Raw genomic sequence first — 17193 nt, forward strand, 5'->3', positions numbered from 1 at the left:
TAGAAGGGTACGTCAATCGCCGTCGGTGAACAGATCCGCTAAGGTCATGGTTTGCAGAACTAGATTGCCGGTTCACTGCACTGGACCTTTGAGTCCGCCCGCTATTTTGGGAAGGATGCGCATATTGTCACACGGGAGAGAATTGTGAAGGTACGGCCTTTGTAAAGCCTCTGTTCTATGTGAGTTTTTTTCCACTTCTTTCCTGTGTTGCATGATTCTGATTGCGACGACTGGCAATATAGAAGGAATTTTGTACAAGTTGAAACAATGTATCGTGCTCCTTCGGTGTACACCATTCCCTTTGGGTGAAACGAGATGTCAGTGGGCGTGCAGGCGCCAACTGTCAAAGCAGAATCAAAAAAACATTTCAAGGTTGTAGCCGGATTCCCATTGACGAGTCGCTAGCGATGTGGTTGTCAAGGTAGCACCAAGGATCATTACATAAGCACGCACATGAACACCTGTGATATGAACGATTTTATAACATCGAGGATAGTTTCACATCAAGTACCAGACTCCCCTTGGGTACTGCACTGCGTGCTCACCCATTTTATGTCCAGGTTTCTACCATAATTTCTATGTGCGCGTGCATTGCAATTCAAATATCTGTTAACCTGGATGTTGTACTCATGAAAGGCACAGTGACTCGGACGTCTTCGCCCAATTGCCGCCCTGTCGGCTTCACCCTCTCTGTGTTCTTGGCAATCATAGTGTAACTTGATTACCGTAGCATGGCGATCTGGGTGCAAAAGTGCCTAGCGGTCTTGCAGAGGTGTCTCCCCGGTCATTCTAATCGATCAACAACTCTCCACAATCTTGCTGTCAGCTTTCATGTCAAATTTGACCAGCATGGCACCCTGGCTGACCTTGATGAGGCCATTGAGCTCTATCGGACTGTACTACTCCTTCGTCCCCCTGGTCATTCTGTTCGATCAGTGTCTCTCAACAATCTTGGCCTCTGCCTTCATGAAAGATTCAAGCAGCGGGGCGTCCCGTCTGACCTTGACGAGGCCATCGAGCTCTACCGGGCTGCACTACTCCTTCGTTCCCCCGGTCATTCATTTCGATCATCGTCTCTGAACAATCTTGCAAACAGCCTTCATGACAGATTCGAGCAGCGGGGCGTCCCGTCTGACCTTGACGAGGCCATCGAGCTCTATCGGGCTGCGCTACTCCTTCGTCCCCCCGGTCATTCACTTCGATCATCGTCTCTCAACAATCTTGCCATCAGCCTTAAAGACAGATTCAAGCAGCGGGGCGTCCCGTCTGACCTTGACGAGGCCATCGAGCTCCATCATGCTGCACTGCTCCTTTGTCCCCCTGGTCATTCTGATCGATCGTTGTCTCTCAACAATCTTGCCATCAGCCTCAAAGACAGATTCGAGCAGCGGGGCGTCCCGTCTGACCTTGACGAGGCCATCGAGCTCCATCGGGCTGCACTACTCCTTCGTCCCCCCGGTCATTCACTTCGATCAACGTCTCTCAACAATCTTGCAAACAGCCTTCAAAACAGATTCGAGCAGGGGGGCGTCCCGTCTGACCTTGACGAGGCGATCGAGCTCCATCGGGCTGCACTACTCCTTTGTCCCCCCGGTCATTCTGATCGATCATCATCTCTCAACAATCTTGCCATCAGCCTTCATGACAGATTCGAGCAGCGGGGCGTCCCGTCTGACCTTGACGAGGCCATCGAGCTCCATCATGCTGCATTACTCCTTTGTCCCCCCGGTCATTCTGATCGATCATTGTCTCTCAACAATCTTGCAAACAGCCTTCAAAACAGATTCGAGCAGCGGGGCGTCCCGTCTGACCTTGACGAGGCCATCGAGCTCCATCGGGCTGCACTACTCCTTCGTCCCCCCGGTCATTCTGATCGATCATCGTCTCTCAACAATCTTGCAAACAGCCTTCATGACAGATTCAAGCAGCGGGGCGTCCCATCTGACCTTGACGAGGCCATCGAGCTCCATTATGCTGCACTACTCCTTCGTTCCCCCGGTCATTCACTTCGATCATCGTCCCTCAACAATCTTGCCATCAGCCTTCACGACAGATTCGAGCAGGGGGGCGTCCCGTCTGACCTTGACGAGGCCATCGAGCTCCATCGGGCTGCACTACTCCTTCGTCCCCCCGGTCATTCTGATCGATCAATGTCTCTCAACCATCTTGCCCTCGCCTTTCGAGACAGATTCAAGCAGCGGGGCATCCCGGCTGACCTTAATGAGGCATTTGGACTGTATGCGCAAGTCTCTCATATATCTCATGCAGTCTCTCATATGGATCTTACTGCTGCCAAGTCATGGGCCACCTCTGCCGAGGAGATGAACCACGACTCTGCATTGCTTGCCTATCAAACTGCATTGAAATTCCTAGATCAGCGTGTTACTATATTGTCGACTTCTCCACGCCATTTTGATGTCGTCAGGATGGCCACCGCTTCACTTTCCATGGACGCTTTCTCGTGCGGTGTTCGTCATGGCAAGCTGGCGACTGCTGTAGAACTGGTAGAGCAAGGCCGTGCAGTATTCTGGACCCAGTTGGCACGCTTAAGCTCACAAATCGATGAACTGTCCCAGTCCGGTGACACTGGCGCGGCCTTGGAGGGAGAGTTCAAGCAGCTGAGCTTTCGCCTTCGTAGCGCGTTTGATCGGTCTACTGAAGATCAGTCCCCGGAAATCCGACAACTGACCATGCAATGGGATGATGTCGTCTCCCGCATCCGCATGCTGCCTGACTTTTCTCGTTTTCTCCTGCCTCCCCTTTTCTCCGACTTACAAAAGGCGGCTGAAGAAGGTCCTGTCATTATCGTCAATGCAAGCCGGTATGGCTGTGACGCCTTGATTATCTTCAGCGCACAAGATCCTGTCCACGTTCCGCTTGATATCGCGCGGAGCGAAGTCTCCGAATTGTCTTCTGAGTTTCAGTCCCTCGCAGAGGAATTTGGTGCTATTGATTGTCAAAACAAGCTTGCCAGTATCCTCCGCGAGCTTTGGAGACGTGTTGTTGATCCAGTGGTCCGAGCGCTTGAGGTGTCTGGAGTTCACCGTCACTCGCGTATCTGGTGGTGTCCCACTGCTGAGTTCACGCTTCTTCCTCTACATGCAGCAGGACCGTACGAGAAGAAAAAAGACAATTTTTCTCAGATTTACATCTCCTCTTACACCCCCACTTTGACGACACTCATTAGGGCGAGACAGCGGGTTTCTCGAGAGACATCCGCACAGAATTTTGTTGCCATCGGTCAAGCGAATCCGGACAGAGGGAAGGAACTTCGTCATGTCGCTCCTGAGTTAGCCATCGTCGCTCAACGTCTCAAGCCCGTAGTCTCTTTCACATCGCTCGAGGATAGCGAAGCAACAGTCCAAGGTGCACTTAATGCACTAAACCATAATCAGTGGCTCCATCTAGCCTGCCATGGAATGCCGCATCACACACAACCGTTCGACTCTTCCTTCGCAATGCGCGATGGGCCGTTGATGATCAAGGACATCATCCGATCCAACTGGCAGAACCCGGAGTTTGCATTCTTATCGGCTTGCCACACTACCGTAGGCCACGAAAAGAGTCACGACGAGTTGATCCATCTAGCTGCAGCAATGCAATTCTCCGGATTTCGCAGTGTCATAGGTTCCATGTGGTCTGTCGACGACGAGGTTGCACGGCAGGTTGTAACTGGTTTTTATAGCAACCTGGTCGATGGATCAGGGAGATTGGACTGCACACGCGCTGCGGTAGCTTTGCACAAGGCTATGAAATCGTTACGCAAGAAGATTCCACTAGAACAGCAGATCGTCTTTATTCACATAGGGGTCTAGTTTGAGGCTCGGATTTGCTGTATGATTATATTTTCATGTTCTGTGGTCCTGATTGCTTTCATTCCTACGCTGTCTCACCTAGATCTCGGTTATTCAGATCATGTCTGCACTATAATTCAATTTTTGAACTAAATGATGCTGCATGCACTGTTACATTGAATGGGATTCACTCTTTCGCAGGTACTTCCCAAAAGAAATCGTCATACAGACACATACGTTCCCCATGGTAATATATCCAGATAGGGAAGGGAATGTGAATGCGAGGAGTGAGCAGAAGGTCTGATGTGTTCAGTGAACGTCAGGGAGAATTGAGAGTGCACGTCGACAAAATTAAGATTAAGATTACGATTGAGGGAAGGGAGAACTCACAAAAGCAGCTGCGGTTATGCTCGCAGCATAAGTAAACGTGTCTACGAGGTACAGTTGGAGGCTTCACATTTTCAAGAGGTTAGCCGTCAACGTTATGGTGCTATGTTACTGATATGGACACACCCACAAAGTTGTCAATAATCCGAATCCAAGGATAGCGGTGCCGATGATGGGCATCATGAAGTGGATTTTGGCTTGGGCAGACCAGCCGTACCAACTGCATCATGTAGATCAGATCAGATCAAGAACAACATATAAGATAAAAGCGATGATCTCACATTAATTCCACTGGGACAAATGACGAGCCGAATCGAATGTAAGAGCGGGCACGCGCATGTCTGGCTTACCCTTTCCTCCGTTTTTTGCAACAAGCTTTAAAAGAGATGCGATTCAGCTAGGGCTGCCGAAGTAGGAGGCAATCTTGACGTACGTGTATGTACTCCCCGCGAAACCAGCTTTGGAGAGGGTAAGGGAACTTGTGGCAGCGGGGGTGCTGTGACGTACCTAGAAACTGAAAGACGATGAAAGATGTAGTGTTGGGTGAGAAAGCACAACCGAGATTAGACGCGAGGAAGGAGAGGTTCGCTCCGTGGAGAATCTCGAACTGATTCAAGGGGACGATTCCACTGATGTGAAGGAAGAGGATGGACTCACAAACGACCATCAACGTTTTGATAAAAACCAGACGCAGGGTAATCTACGAGGTCTCCAAGTTCCAGAACCTCAATTTAACACGTCTTATTTTCCATTTCATATTGAAGAACGAAAGGATTTTGCCTTCGGTTGATCCGCCTAGCGTTGCATGCCCCTGCATGAATAGTGTCTGCATCTTCGAGATGTACACAATAATCCCGCAGGAGCACAATCTGCTAGGGGCAATGCGGCCGTCGCAATGCCCTGGTCATGGCTACATCTCCGAGCCTTTAGCAGAATAGTTGTTCAGTACGCTTCATTAGAGCAGGCGAATGTATCATGTTCATTCGGTGTATGTCATTCCCTGTGGGTGAAACGAGTTGTCAGCTGTGGGCGTGCAGGTGCAAATTGTCAAAAGTAGAATCAAAAACGTTTCAAGGTTGTAGACAGATTTCCATTGCAAATGACTCACTAGCACTGTATAAATTTTAAAACGATAAATGATTTTTATGGTAGCACCAAGTATCATTACATAAGCAGGCACATGAACAGGGTCATTTGTTCTAAAGTTTAAACACCCCATCATCTCGACTTTGACCCGTGGGGGACTGTATTGCCTAGCGCAGTAATGTTTCAACTTGCATATGGAAGCACAATTCAGATTATTGGAGTAGGTGAGTCTACGCCCAGGTTTCGAACTTGACCGGTGGATTTTCCCTTTCAGAAGCACACGATGGTCTGAGCGAGCACGACACACCCACTTTCAAGACTGGCATGGCTATAAAAACTCTTTCAGAGCGACTTGTCTCATAACCCGGATCTCTTATTTTTCCGTTCGGTCATCTCGACATTCACGACACGAGTCCGACAACCTCCATAGCTCCTACCGCAACCTGCACCACGACTTCTTCAGACTCGGAGCCCGCAGAATTCATTATACCCGACTTCTTCAGCGATTGCTGCTACCCCATTCGACTAAATCCTCACCGTGATTCGGTCTCTCTTGCTTCTGCACAATGGCTTTGTGACGAAGCACATCGAGTAGAGTTCGATATTACTAAATATACCAGCGTGCGGGCAGGTGGATTCGCTTCAGCTTGCCACCCTGATGCAGATGCTTTCCATCTTAAAGTCTGCTCGGACTTCCTGAACTGGTCGTTCAAATTAGACCTGGCTCGAGATCAATAGGTTCGATGTTAATGATGCGTGGGGAGTACGCGATTGTTGTATGGCTGTGTTCTGCGATCCCATCAACTTCCAAACGGAAAGATACAGTGCAAGGATGTGCAAAGCGTGCGTCTGTTTTTTCCATCACACACACACGCATTCTGAGCATCTTAAGGTCTTCAGATTCTTCGGTCGTTTTAGGGAGACGGGTGGCCCTGGCTGCACCGAGCGCTTTATCCACACAATGGACTTGTGGTTCATCTCTGCGGCTGAGGAGGTGGACAACCGTGCCAAGGGACATGTCAACGATGTCGAATCTTACATTGAATTGAGGCGCGACTTGAGCGGCTGCATGGCCTACTTTGCCCTCGTTGAATTCGTAAGTGGGATTGATCTCCCTGACGAAGTAGTCTCGGATCCGGTTATCATGGCACTGGAAGAGGCTACCAATGATTTTGTTTCTTGGTCCAATGTAATACCATATTCTGTCGTTGACGCCTGGACAATATTGACTTCGTTGCTGACAGGACATTTTCTCCTATACCATGGAGCAATCTCATCGTAGCACGCATAATTTGGTTGCTGTGCTCGTGGCTGACCAAGGTTTAGACCTGCAAGGTGCTGTGCACTACTGCGGCCAGCTTTGTAACATTTCCTCTAGCGCTTTGCAGAAAACCTCGCTATGCTCCCCTCATGGGGAGAAGAGGTTGACAAGCAGGTGGCTATCACATTCCAGGGCTGCGGAGCTGGATTACCGGTTCACTGTACTGGGCCTTTGAGTCTGCCCGCTATTGCGGGAAGGATGCGTATATTGTCACACGGGAGAGAATTGTGAAGCTACGGACTTTGTAAAGCCTCTGTTCTGTGAGTTTTTTCCCACTTCTTTCCTGCGTTGCATGCATTCTGATTTCGGCGACTGGTATTATAGAAGGCTACCATTGTTATCTATGTCTTACCATGAAGCTAAATATTGATTTCCTCTCCGTTTGCCATCTTCTTGCGACTGTGTACCATTTTGTACAAGTTGAAAACAATTTATCGTGTTCATTTGGTTCCCTTTGGGCGAAACAAGATGTCAGTGGGCGTGCAGGTGCCAACTGTCAAAAGCAGAAATTCTGCAAAACCAAAAACGTTTCAAGGTTGTAGACGGATTTTCATTCCCAGTGAACATCGGACATTGCCAGGGCGTGTCAGGGCGTGCGAGAGTACAACGCAAAGTGCCGTGTCATGCCGTGTCATGTAGATAGAGTTGATAGAAAAATGACGTGCATTTTTATGCGAGCGCAGCGCATGCAAATGCACACACTTTGCGTGAATTGCATACGATCACTCGATACACTTGCAAGCATTTGTATCTGCCGCTCAGCGTACCAGCCAAGCACGAGCAATACTTTTAAAGTCTAAAGTCCGACTTCACCATCTTCGCGTCTCTTGTTCCCTTACAACCATGTTCATTTCCTACCATCATGCCTACCAATACAATCCAGTAGCAATGTGGCCCACTCGATGTCCCTGATCTCAAACATTCGGATACATTCCCAATGTAAGTTTATTTGATGTCAGTGGTATGCAACTCATGTATTTGTATGGTATAGGGCGCATATATGCACAATTCCCCGTCACTTGTAGTCTTATGAGTCAGAGGCAACAAAAGTAGCATTTTTTTACTACATCTGTACCATCCACTACTGATCCGAAAATTCACAGGGACCACATCATTCCAAACAGGTCAAAAAATACAGGACTACATCAGAGTTCCGCGTCTACTGGGACGCGCTCGACACGCGAAACGCAAGGTATGTCATCGCTTTTTTTCTCACTCTACAGTACTGCACTCACCTTTCTGTTAGGCTTACAAGTCGGACGCTGCGCAATTGGTGAGTGTTTCGCATGTTTACAGTGGCGCTACTGATCCAAACATCTGCTCAGGTATCTCGAACATTTGGGTCAAGAACACTGTCCAGGCCGTCGTCGATGGCACATTGTATTGAGCGTATACGTCGCTCCCGAGTCCCGTTTCACACTATTGATTCGTATTGCAGCCAGGACGGCTTTCCTGCTATCATTCAACCGTTTTTGCACTGTTATTCAACTGTTTTTTGCTGCTATTCAACCGCTTTCACGCTATTGTTCATACAGGAGGGAATGTATTGTATTCTGTGGTAGCTACAAACAATACCATATGTACTGTTCTCGCATGATATCAACCGCTCGCAGCAAATGCAACAAAGTGCCATATCGTGTCAATACAACTTAAACTAACCTCGCACGACGACACACGATGCTGACTCCTTTTGCATCGTGTATTCGTCCAGATTTCTTGTCCAGATCATGCGAGAGCGGTTTTTTTGGCTGGGCACGATGTGGCACTCTCCGAACGTCTCTCGCAATGTCCGATTCTCACTGGGTTTCATTGATGAGTCGCTAGCGCTGTAGTTGCCAGGATAGCACCAATTACCTAAGCACGCACAAACACCTGTGATGAGAAACATCGAGGATACTTAGTTTCTCATCAAGTACCAGACTCCTTTTGGGTACTGCACTGCAGCACTCACCCATTTTATGTCCAGGTTGCTACCATAATTTCGATTTGCGTGCGCATTGCAATTCAAACTTATCTGGTTACCTGGATTTTGTACTCATGAAAGGCACAGTGACGTCTTCGCCCAATTGCGCCCGTCGGCTTCATCCTCTCTGTGTGCTTGACAACCATAGTGTAACTTGATTAACATAGCATGGCGGACTGGGTGGAAAAGTGTCGAGCGGCCTTGCAGAGATGTCCCCCCGGTCATTCTGATCGATCAACAACTCTCAACGATCTTGCCAACAGCCTTGCTGACCGATTCGAGCAGCGGGGCTTCCCGTCTGACCTTGACGAGGCCATCGAGCTCTTTCGGGCTGCACTACACCTTCGTCCCCCCGGTCATTCTGATCGATCATTGTCTCTCAACAATCTTGCCCTCAGTCTGCAAGACAGATTCCAGCAGCGGGACGTCCCGTCTGACCTTGACGAGGCCATCGAGCTCCATCGGGCTGCACTACTCCTTCGTCCCCCCGGTCATCCACTTCGATCATCGTCTCTCAACAATCTTGCAAACAGCCTTCATGGCAGATTCGAGCGGCGGGGCGTCCCGTCTGACCTTGACGAGGCCATCGAGCTCTATCGGGCTGCACTACTCCTTTGTCCCCCCGGTCATTCACTTCGATCATCGTCTCTCAACAATCTTTCCATCAGCCTTCAAGACAGATTCGAGCAGCGGGGTGTCCCGTCTGACCTTGACGAGGCCATCGAGCTCCATCGGGCTGCACTACTCCTTTGTCCCCCCGGTCATTCACTTCGATCATTGTTTCTCAACAATCTTGCCATCAGCCTTCAAGACAGATTCGAGCAGCGGGGTGTCCTGTCTGACCTTGACGAGGCCATCGAGCTCCATCGGGCTGCACTACTCCTTCGTCCCCCTGGTCATTCTGATCGATCATTTTCTCTCAACAATCTTGCAAACAGCCTTCATGACAGATTCAAGCAGCGGGGCGTTCCGTCTGACCTTGACGAGGCCATCGAGCTCCATCGGGCTGCATTACTCCTTTGGCCCCCTGGTCATTCACTTCGATCGTCGTCTCTCGACAATCTTGCAAACAGCCTTGCTGACAGATTCCAGCAGCGGGGCGTCCCGTCTGACCTTGACGAGTCCATCGAGCTCCATCGGGCTGCACTACTCCTTCGTCCCCCTGGTCATTCTGATCGATCATTGTCTCTCAACAATCTTGCAAACAGCCTTCATGACAGATTCGAGCAGCGGGGCGTCCCGTCTGACCTTGACGAGTCCATCGAGCTCCATCGGGCTGCACTACTCCTTCGTCCCCCCGGTCATTCTGATCGATCATCGTCTCTCGACAGTCTTGCCCTCAGTCTGCAAGACAGATTCAAGCAGCGGGGTGTCCCGTCTGACCTTGACGAGGCCATCGAGCTCCATCGGGCTGCATTACTCCTTTGTCCCCCTGGTCATTCACTTCGATCGTCGTCTCTCGACAATCTTGCAAACAGCCTTGCTGACAGATTCCAGCAGCGGGGCGTCCCGTCTGACCTTGACGAGGCCATCGAGCTCCATCGGGCTGCACTACTCCTTCGTCCCCCCGGTCATTCACTTCGATCATCGTCTCTCAACAATCTTTCCATCAGCCTTGTTGAGAGATTCGAGCAGCGGGGCGTCCCGTCTGACCTTGACGAGGCCATCGAGCTCCATCGGGCTGCATTACTCCTTCGTCCCCCCGGTCATTCTGATCGACCGACGTCTCTCAACAATCTTGCCATCAGCCTTCAAGACAGATTCGAGCAGCGGGGCGTCCCGTCTGACCTTGACGAGGCCATCGAGCTCCATCGGGCTGCACTACTCCTTTGTCCCCCCAGTCATTCACTTCGATCATTATCTCTCAACAATCTTGCCATCAGCCTTAAAGACAGATTCGAGCAGCGGGGTGTCCCGTCTGACCTTGACGAGGCCATCGAGCTCTATCGCGCTGCACTACTCCTTCGTCCCCCCGGTCATTCTGATCGATCATCATCTCTCTACAATCTTGCCATCGGTCTTCAAGACAGATTCAAGCAGTGGGGCACCCAGTTCGATTTAGATGAAGCATTTAGACTGTATGTGCAACTTTCCTACCTATCTCATGCAGTCTCGCGTACGGATCTTACTGCTGCCAAGTCATGGGCCACCTCTGCCGACGAGATGAACCATGACTCTGCATTGCTTGCCTATCAAACTGCATTGAAATTCCTAGATCATCATGCTACTATATTGTCGACTTCTCCACGCCATTTTGATGTCGTCAAGATGGCCACAGCTTCGCTCGCCATGGACGCTTTCTCGTGCAGTGTTCGTCTTGGTGCGCTCACAACTGCTGTTGAAATGGTGGAGCAAGGCCGTGCAGTATTCTGGACCCAGTTGGCACGCTTACGCCCACCGCTCGATGAACTTTCCCTGTCCGGTGACACCGGCGCAGCCTTGGAGAAAGAGTTCAAACAGCTGAGCTTTGGCCTTCGCAGCGCATTCGATCAGTCTAATAAAGATCAGTCCCCACAAATTCGACAACTGACCATGCAATGGAATGATGTTGTCTCCCGCATCCGCATGCAGCCTGACTTTTCTCGGTTTCTCCTGCCCCCACTGTTTTCTGACCTCCGGAAAGCCGCTGAAGAGGGTCCGGTCATCATTGTCAATGCTAGTCGGTACGGCTGTGACGCCCTAATCGTCTCAAGCAGCCACGATCCTGTCCACGTTCCACTTGATATCATGCAGAACAAAGTCTCCGAGCTGTCCTCCGAGTTTCAGTCTGTCGCAGAGCAATTCGGTTGTTCCAATAATCAACTCCAGCTCGTGGGCATCCTACGCAAGCTCTGGCATCATGTCGTCGACCCCGTGGTCCAAGCCCTTAGGGTGTCAAATGTTCACCCTGGCTCGCGTATCTGGTGGTGTCCCACGGCTGAATTCACTCTGCTTCCTCTACATGCAGCAGGACCCTACGAGAGGGGGAGAGATAACCTGTCTCAGATTTACATCTCCTCTTATACCCCCACTTTGGCAACACTAGTTCGTGCGAGAAAGCGCGTTTCTCGATATGCGTCAACACAACATTTTGTTGCAATTGGTCAAGCGAATCCGGACAGAGGGAAGGAACTCAGACATGTCGCTCCTGAGTTAGACGCCATATCTCAGTGTCTTCTACCCATCGTGTCATCCTTCACACCACTCCGAGACGGCGACGCAACAGTGCAGGGTGCACTCGATGCTCTAAACCAAAACCAGTGGCTCCATCTCGCCTGCCATGGAATGCCGGATCGGACACAACCGTTCGACTCTTCCTTCGCGATGCGCGATGGACCGTTGATGATCAAGGACATCATCCGATCCAACTGGCAGAATCCGGAATTTGCATTCTTATCGGCCTGCCACACTACCGTGGGCGATGAGAAGAGTCCCGACGAGTTGATGCATCTCGCTGCGGCAATGCAATTCTCCGGATTTCGCAGTGTCATAGGTTCCATGTGGTCTGTTGACGACGAGGTTGCACTGCAGGTTGTGTCTCTTTTTTACCGCAAGATGGTTGATGACTCAGGGAGATTGGACTGCACACGGGCTGCGGTAGCGTTGCACAAGGCTGTGAAATCGTTGCGCAAGAAGATTCCACTAGAGCAGCAGATTGTATTTGTTCACATAGGTGTCTAGTTTGGTTGATTCGTCATATGAATTGCATTTTCTGTTATCTTGATTGCTTTCATTCCCCTATTGTCCCACCTGGATCTCAGTTACTCGCATCATGTCTTCACGATACTTTTGTTTTTGCATTGTGTACACCGTTCCATTGAATAAAATATATATTGCTTTGTCCAACATATAAATAAGCTAGCTGTTTACACCGAACTTTGTGCGCAATTTTTCTTTGATAAGATCTCTCTCTGCAATTACGCGGAGTTATACTTACTCTGGGATATGCTCTTGAGATGCGTATCCCAGATCGTGAAGAACTTGCATGTGGTGAAGATATTCTGTCGCTCATTCCTCAGGCTGGTCGATGAAGGCGAATTAACGCGGAAGCATCTCCACAATGTCCTTTACAAGCAAAACCCTCCCCGCACCTGAAGCCATACATTAAGCCATGGTAGTAGAACTTTGCGAACAAGCTTACCTGGGAAGTATCGCAAAATGGCAGTCGCCTGTTCCGGCGCAGTGCCATGCGTTCCGTCCTCGAACGTCATCCACTCTATGGAACGAAACAGCAGGAGCTCGATATATGAGGGAGTGGCCTGCAGCGCAATGACAGAAAGGATCGGTCCCTTCATTAGAGGTAGAAGTTGACAAGTAGTGTTCAGCACATGATTTTCGTGAGATACACGTAACACCAACCTCGAACGCTCTATCAATTGTTCGCTCTGCAGTGACGATCGCCACTTTGTGAACGTCTAGACCATGCTCTCGCGCACGAGTCAATGTCCGTGGTAATTTCGGGCGAAGTCAAGAACATCGCATATCGCGCGACTCCGATGTCTCCTGGTGCGCCGGCATACATGGTAATCAACTATCGTTGGCCCGCAGCCTGACAAGGAAATTAGTGCAGAACATAACGACTAAGGACAAACTCTCACTTCCTACACTTGTAGGTAAGGCTCAAGAATGACTTGAGTCGCGAGTGGCGACACCAGAATGTCGAACGTCTGCAAATAAAGACAGGTGGGCGAAAAACGCGTCATTATGGGATACCTGCTGCTTTGTTAGAGAATGTCAAGCGCACGTTATTTCGACTTACTCTGATGAATCCGGATCAAAGTTTCCATCCCCGAGTCCAGTTGCGAAGGTTTCGAGCAAGGAATTTGTCTGATCAAGGATGATCACCGGCTGAGAGACGTGGAATGCGTGATCTGCGGTGAGACTGACTAACGGTCAGCACAAGGAAATAGACGCGTATGTACACTGTACCTGTCCTCCACGTGGACGCTACCTGGTTCTAATGCAGATGTTGCTTCCCACTCTTCTTCCTCAGCTGCACCTTCCTCTTTAGACGGTGGCGAAGGCATATTTTCTAATATTGCCAGGCCTCCATCCCAGAACCCACCATCTAGTTTCATCATGTCTGCGGTCTGTTTCTCCTCGCATAGGATACTGATCTGCGCCCATAGGTGGTCTTCGCATGTCCGACATGCAGACTTCAGGACACTGAATGTTTGCGGGCAGGGCGCAAGAGCTGCACAGAGAATGCTCTCTGGATCGGGGAGGTGGGGCTTGAAGGACACGTTGACAAAATGGCACACATACGGTTGAATGGCGCACATTCAGGGCTGCTCTTGCGCATGTTGATTTCGACATGGGTTCCCTTGCCATCCTTCGGCATCTTCAGCGTCATCGATGCCGTCGTCATCTCGTTGCGCGTTTGCTGTTGGAGGATGAGAGATGTACAGATGATACGTAGAGCTTGACTTACCAATAACTCTCGCCCTGAAACCGGATACTCGCAGACTGATGTGCTTTTCTGCATAATTCGACTGCCTCATCCAATCTACCGGCACGAACAAATGAATAGAGCGCTTGTGCTAGGCTTTTCTCAAAAAGATCGCGTTTCTGTTAGTGCTTCGACAGGCTATTATTTGGCTCAAGCCGTCATCAGCTGTTAATGATCGACCATCACCTTTGTTCATGGCATCAGAATCTAGCTCTTTCACCAGACCGTCTCTGATTCCTGAGCCTGTGCGTAGAGCCTGCATAACATTATGTTTCGTAAACCTCCAGTATCCTGTGGTGACTCCTGGATGTTGCAGTTATGGGGCGGTTTCATGAAGCCATTCTCGAACTACCACGAGTCCTGTGAGGAGCATGGATGAATGTATCATTGTGTATGAATCATTGGTTGTGCTAATGTTGGTGTGAGTGTGTAAGAATCTTTTGCGAGCAATGTGCGTGTGGTTCTGGTTCGGTTTTGCGTGCACTGCAGTTGCCTTGAGAACCTGCAGCAAGACCGTATTAGCCTTCCTCTCGTATTAGCCTCCAAATCCGTAAAACGTCGAGTTCCTCTCCTTGGAGACGCATTCGAAGACACGCTATTCTCTGCCTCTGTTAGTATCCCGAAGAATATGTAATAAGGCGCTGATTGCCAGCTAACTTAGGTGCCGCCCGGCCAGTGAGGATGTCGAAAATGTGGCACGTGTTCTGAATCGGTCTTAGACTAAGTAGACGGCACAAACTCGTGAAGAAACTTTGTGTTGTATGTTGTAGCGAGACAGATAGGCCATGCATGACTGGTGGATCTTGGCCTTTGGAGGTGGGGTGGGTGAAGGAGGCGTTGGGACATCGACACGCTCCAGGTCCTTCTCTTCCTGTACAACGTGTTGAGTCTTGGAGGCTACAAGCACAATTCATTCTTCTATTTCGTCTGGTTCTGGGACTTGAGAGTTTTCTTTCCTGATATACAATTTTTGCGTACTATGATACTGCCTGTAATCCTGAGTATGATTACAAAAGTATGAAAGTAAGCAAACTACAAGTGCGGCACAACACTAATCCACGACACCGTCGTGTATGCGTCAACAGGAAGATGGCGTAATGTCGTGAACATAAGTACCAAGAGCATGCCACGAGATACAATGTACAACAGGACAAATATGTACATAACAACAACAGTCATCATACCACCTATGAAATTCGTTATAACATCCATGCTAATTGCAACATATATTAGAATTTCAATCCAGGGTGTGCAAGTTATAGCGACGGCACTGACGCGCCACAGGACCTGCTCCCGATATGTAGGAAAGGCAAAAAACCAAGCCGTACAATGGATGCCGCCAAAGATCGTCGCAATCAGAACTCCGGCAAATACAAGAATATCCGTGTCCGATTCTTCTAGTTTGATGCTGCCATCAAATGTAGGAACTCGGAGCTGACGCGTGGGAACGTTTAAGCTCATCAGTTCCATAAATGGAGCGAAGGTTGCCTTATAGATCGTGATAAGCACATGGTCTTCATTATCATCAGAGACACTGAGGTAGATAGTAAATAACGGAATAATCAATCTAGACGCAGACATACACATCAATGTGGTCCTCTGGCTTTGACACTGTCGACATCCAGTACAACCGATATGGACACTGAACATTGAGAGGCTTATTCCACCATAGCGCATAGGTCAGGAAATTCAGAACCGCAAAAGCGAGCGTCCCTGTTTCCAGCTGGGTCGTTTCGAGGCGATAAATCGCGCGAGAGAGGAGCTGCAGAATGAACCAGGCCACCTGAAGTATGATCAATCCTTTCGATATCACATTGCCTTTGCTCCGGTCGTTGATCTCCTTTGCCGTTAGGGTAGGGGCATCAATACACCCTTTACGTATCAGCCCGAGAACCTTGTTAGGCAGTAGTGTATGGTGGGGTTTCCCGTCCTTATAAAGCATGAACCCGCCCATCAGCACAAAGAAGCTGTGCGTCTGAGTCCACGCGTAATCTAAGGATACACATCAGTCAAACATTTGGGAGAGCAAAAATAAGGCGTGCCTTCGGATTGATCTGAGATGTAAGCCTCAATCAACTTTTTGAATGGTTTCGCAAGAGCATGAGTTCCCCCGTATCTTGAAGTGGACACTGGAGTACTATGAACTGCCGAAGAAACACCAGTACAGATGGTTCACCTTCACCAGGCGCAACGAGAAGCCGGGCTCTATCATGATCTTCAGAAGCAAGTGAATCACGACATATTCAGAATGTAAGATAAAATGTCGAGCTCACGTTGAAGTTGCTCTGCAGGCACTTCAGCCAACTCATAATCTAAGGACGGGCGTGGTGAGTTGTCCGAGGAACATATCCAATTTCAGAAAGCACAACTCACTTTCAGACTGCTCCTGCGGCCGAGGAACATTGAAATACCCTGACTCCTTGAACTGTTTCGTAACATGACGAGCGCCCATCCACTGGCGCATAGCCCATACGACGATCAGTTCAGGAGCGATTAGTGCCATAATCATGGTCCCGAGTCGCCGCCATAGGATACGAAATAGGCTGTCCTTGGGACTCGGAATATTAGGATGGATGGCACTGTATATACATGCGAAGAGAGTGAGAACGGAGCTCGAGATGATGTTCCACAGGGTTCGATTCGTGAATGACGGTGCTTCAAAATCCTCGCTGATAGTAGTTGCATTGGTAGTAGGTGCGGCTTGGATTACTCCAGCGAGGTAGAGGATCATGAATAGAAGTAAGCGCATTATTGGATGTCACGTTGGGGTGGAGATATTGCGGTTTGTATATCCTGCTCACTATGGGTATTTGACCTGCTGGCGAGCGTCTTCTCAAGGCAGTACAATGAAACCCTGACAGCAAGCTTACCTGGTGTTTGCATCATGGCAAGCGCAAGGATGTATCGTGCCACATTAGTAGCATTGTAATTTGAGGTATGAATGAACGCCACATATCAGTCAGATCAACACGTCAAAGATCGACTCTCCGGCTGTGACACAGCATGCAGTCTCTACACGTTCCCGACCCATCTTGGAGTGGCACGGTTGTAGTGGAGCATCAAGAATCATCTGTTGCGGATCTTCTGATGTACCACAGGCGCCGACGAGGACCTCGCAGCTCGTAAGAAGCTGTAGACATTATATGACTCGTACGAGGGCAGGCAGCATGTTGCCCGATCGTCAAGGAGGAGAAGCAGTACTATATACTAGTGA

At 49.5% G+C, this 17193-nt stretch overlaps 6 protein-coding genes across 6 annotated transcripts; 3 read left to right on the plus strand and 3 right to left on the minus strand.

The window, feature by feature from the left end:
* Window positions 1-495: 495 nt before the first annotated feature.
* On the plus strand, window positions 496-3815 carry DEU56DRAFT_885069 (TPR-like protein; the record flags this gene model as incomplete). The annotated part of the gene is made up of 2 exons (XM_041356175.1): window positions 496-580; window positions 643-3815. The coding sequence occupies exon 2, from the start codon at window positions 732-734 to the stop codon at window positions 3813-3815; it is 3084 nt and encodes a 1027-aa protein (XP_041209949.1). The 5' UTR covers window positions 496-580; window positions 643-731.
* Window positions 3816-5783: 1968 nt separating this feature from the next.
* Window positions 5784-7100, plus strand: DEU56DRAFT_268028 (isoprenoid synthase domain-containing protein). The gene is made up of 4 exons (XM_041345376.1): window positions 5784-6110; window positions 6168-6456; window positions 6512-6848; window positions 6913-7100. Exons 1-3 carry the CDS (start codon window positions 6046-6048, stop codon window positions 6761-6763), a joined length of 606 nt encoding a protein of 201 aa, XP_041209950.1. The 5' UTR covers window positions 5784-6045; the 3' UTR covers window positions 6764-6848; window positions 6913-7100.
* Window positions 7101-8508: 1408 nt separating this feature from the next.
* On the plus strand, window positions 8509-12211 carry DEU56DRAFT_900535 (TPR-like protein; the record flags this gene model as incomplete). Its single annotated transcript, XM_041356517.1, has 2 exons — window positions 8509-8578; window positions 8639-12211. The coding sequence occupies exon 2, from the start codon at window positions 8720-8722 to the stop codon at window positions 12209-12211; it is 3492 nt and encodes a 1163-aa protein (XP_041209951.1). The 5' UTR covers window positions 8509-8578; window positions 8639-8719.
* Window positions 12212-12568: 357 nt separating this feature from the next.
* On the minus strand, window positions 12569-14015 carry DEU56DRAFT_911201 (uncharacterized protein; the record flags this gene model as incomplete). Its single annotated transcript, XM_041357263.1, has 9 exons — window positions 12569-12621; window positions 12672-12819; window positions 12890-12899; window positions 12967-13061; window positions 13138-13243; window positions 13290-13412; window positions 13460-13742; window positions 13796-13913; window positions 13962-14015. 9 exons carry the CDS (start codon window positions 14013-14015, stop codon window positions 12569-12571), a joined length of 990 nt encoding a protein of 329 aa, XP_041209952.1.
* Window positions 13882-14361, minus strand: DEU56DRAFT_795136 (uncharacterized protein). Its single transcript, XM_041352825.1, has 2 exons — window positions 13962-14361; window positions 13882-13913 (listed from the first exon to the last, which is right to left on the minus strand). Exon 1 carries the CDS (start codon window positions 14239-14241, stop codon window positions 14071-14073), a length of 171 nt encoding a protein of 56 aa, XP_041209953.1. The 5' UTR covers window positions 14242-14361; the 3' UTR covers window positions 13882-13913; window positions 13962-14070.
* Window positions 14362-14932: 571 nt separating this feature from the next.
* Window positions 14933-16798, minus strand: DEU56DRAFT_885077 (uncharacterized protein). Its single transcript, XM_041356176.1, has 3 exons — window positions 16422-16798; window positions 15563-15971; window positions 14933-15513 (listed from the first exon to the last, which is right to left on the minus strand). Exons 1-3 carry the CDS (start codon window positions 16726-16728, stop codon window positions 15012-15014), a joined length of 1218 nt encoding a protein of 405 aa, XP_041209954.1. The 5' UTR covers window positions 16729-16798; the 3' UTR covers window positions 14933-15011.
* Between the last annotated feature and the right edge of the window lie 395 nt (window positions 16799-17193).

The sequence above is a fragment of the Suillus clintonianus genome, assembly GCF_016758775.1.
Source record: "Suillus clintonianus strain FC179 chromosome Unknown DEU56scaffold_24, whole genome shotgun sequence".
NCBI lineage: Eukaryota > Fungi > Basidiomycota > Agaricomycetes > Boletales > Suillaceae > Suillus > Suillus clintonianus.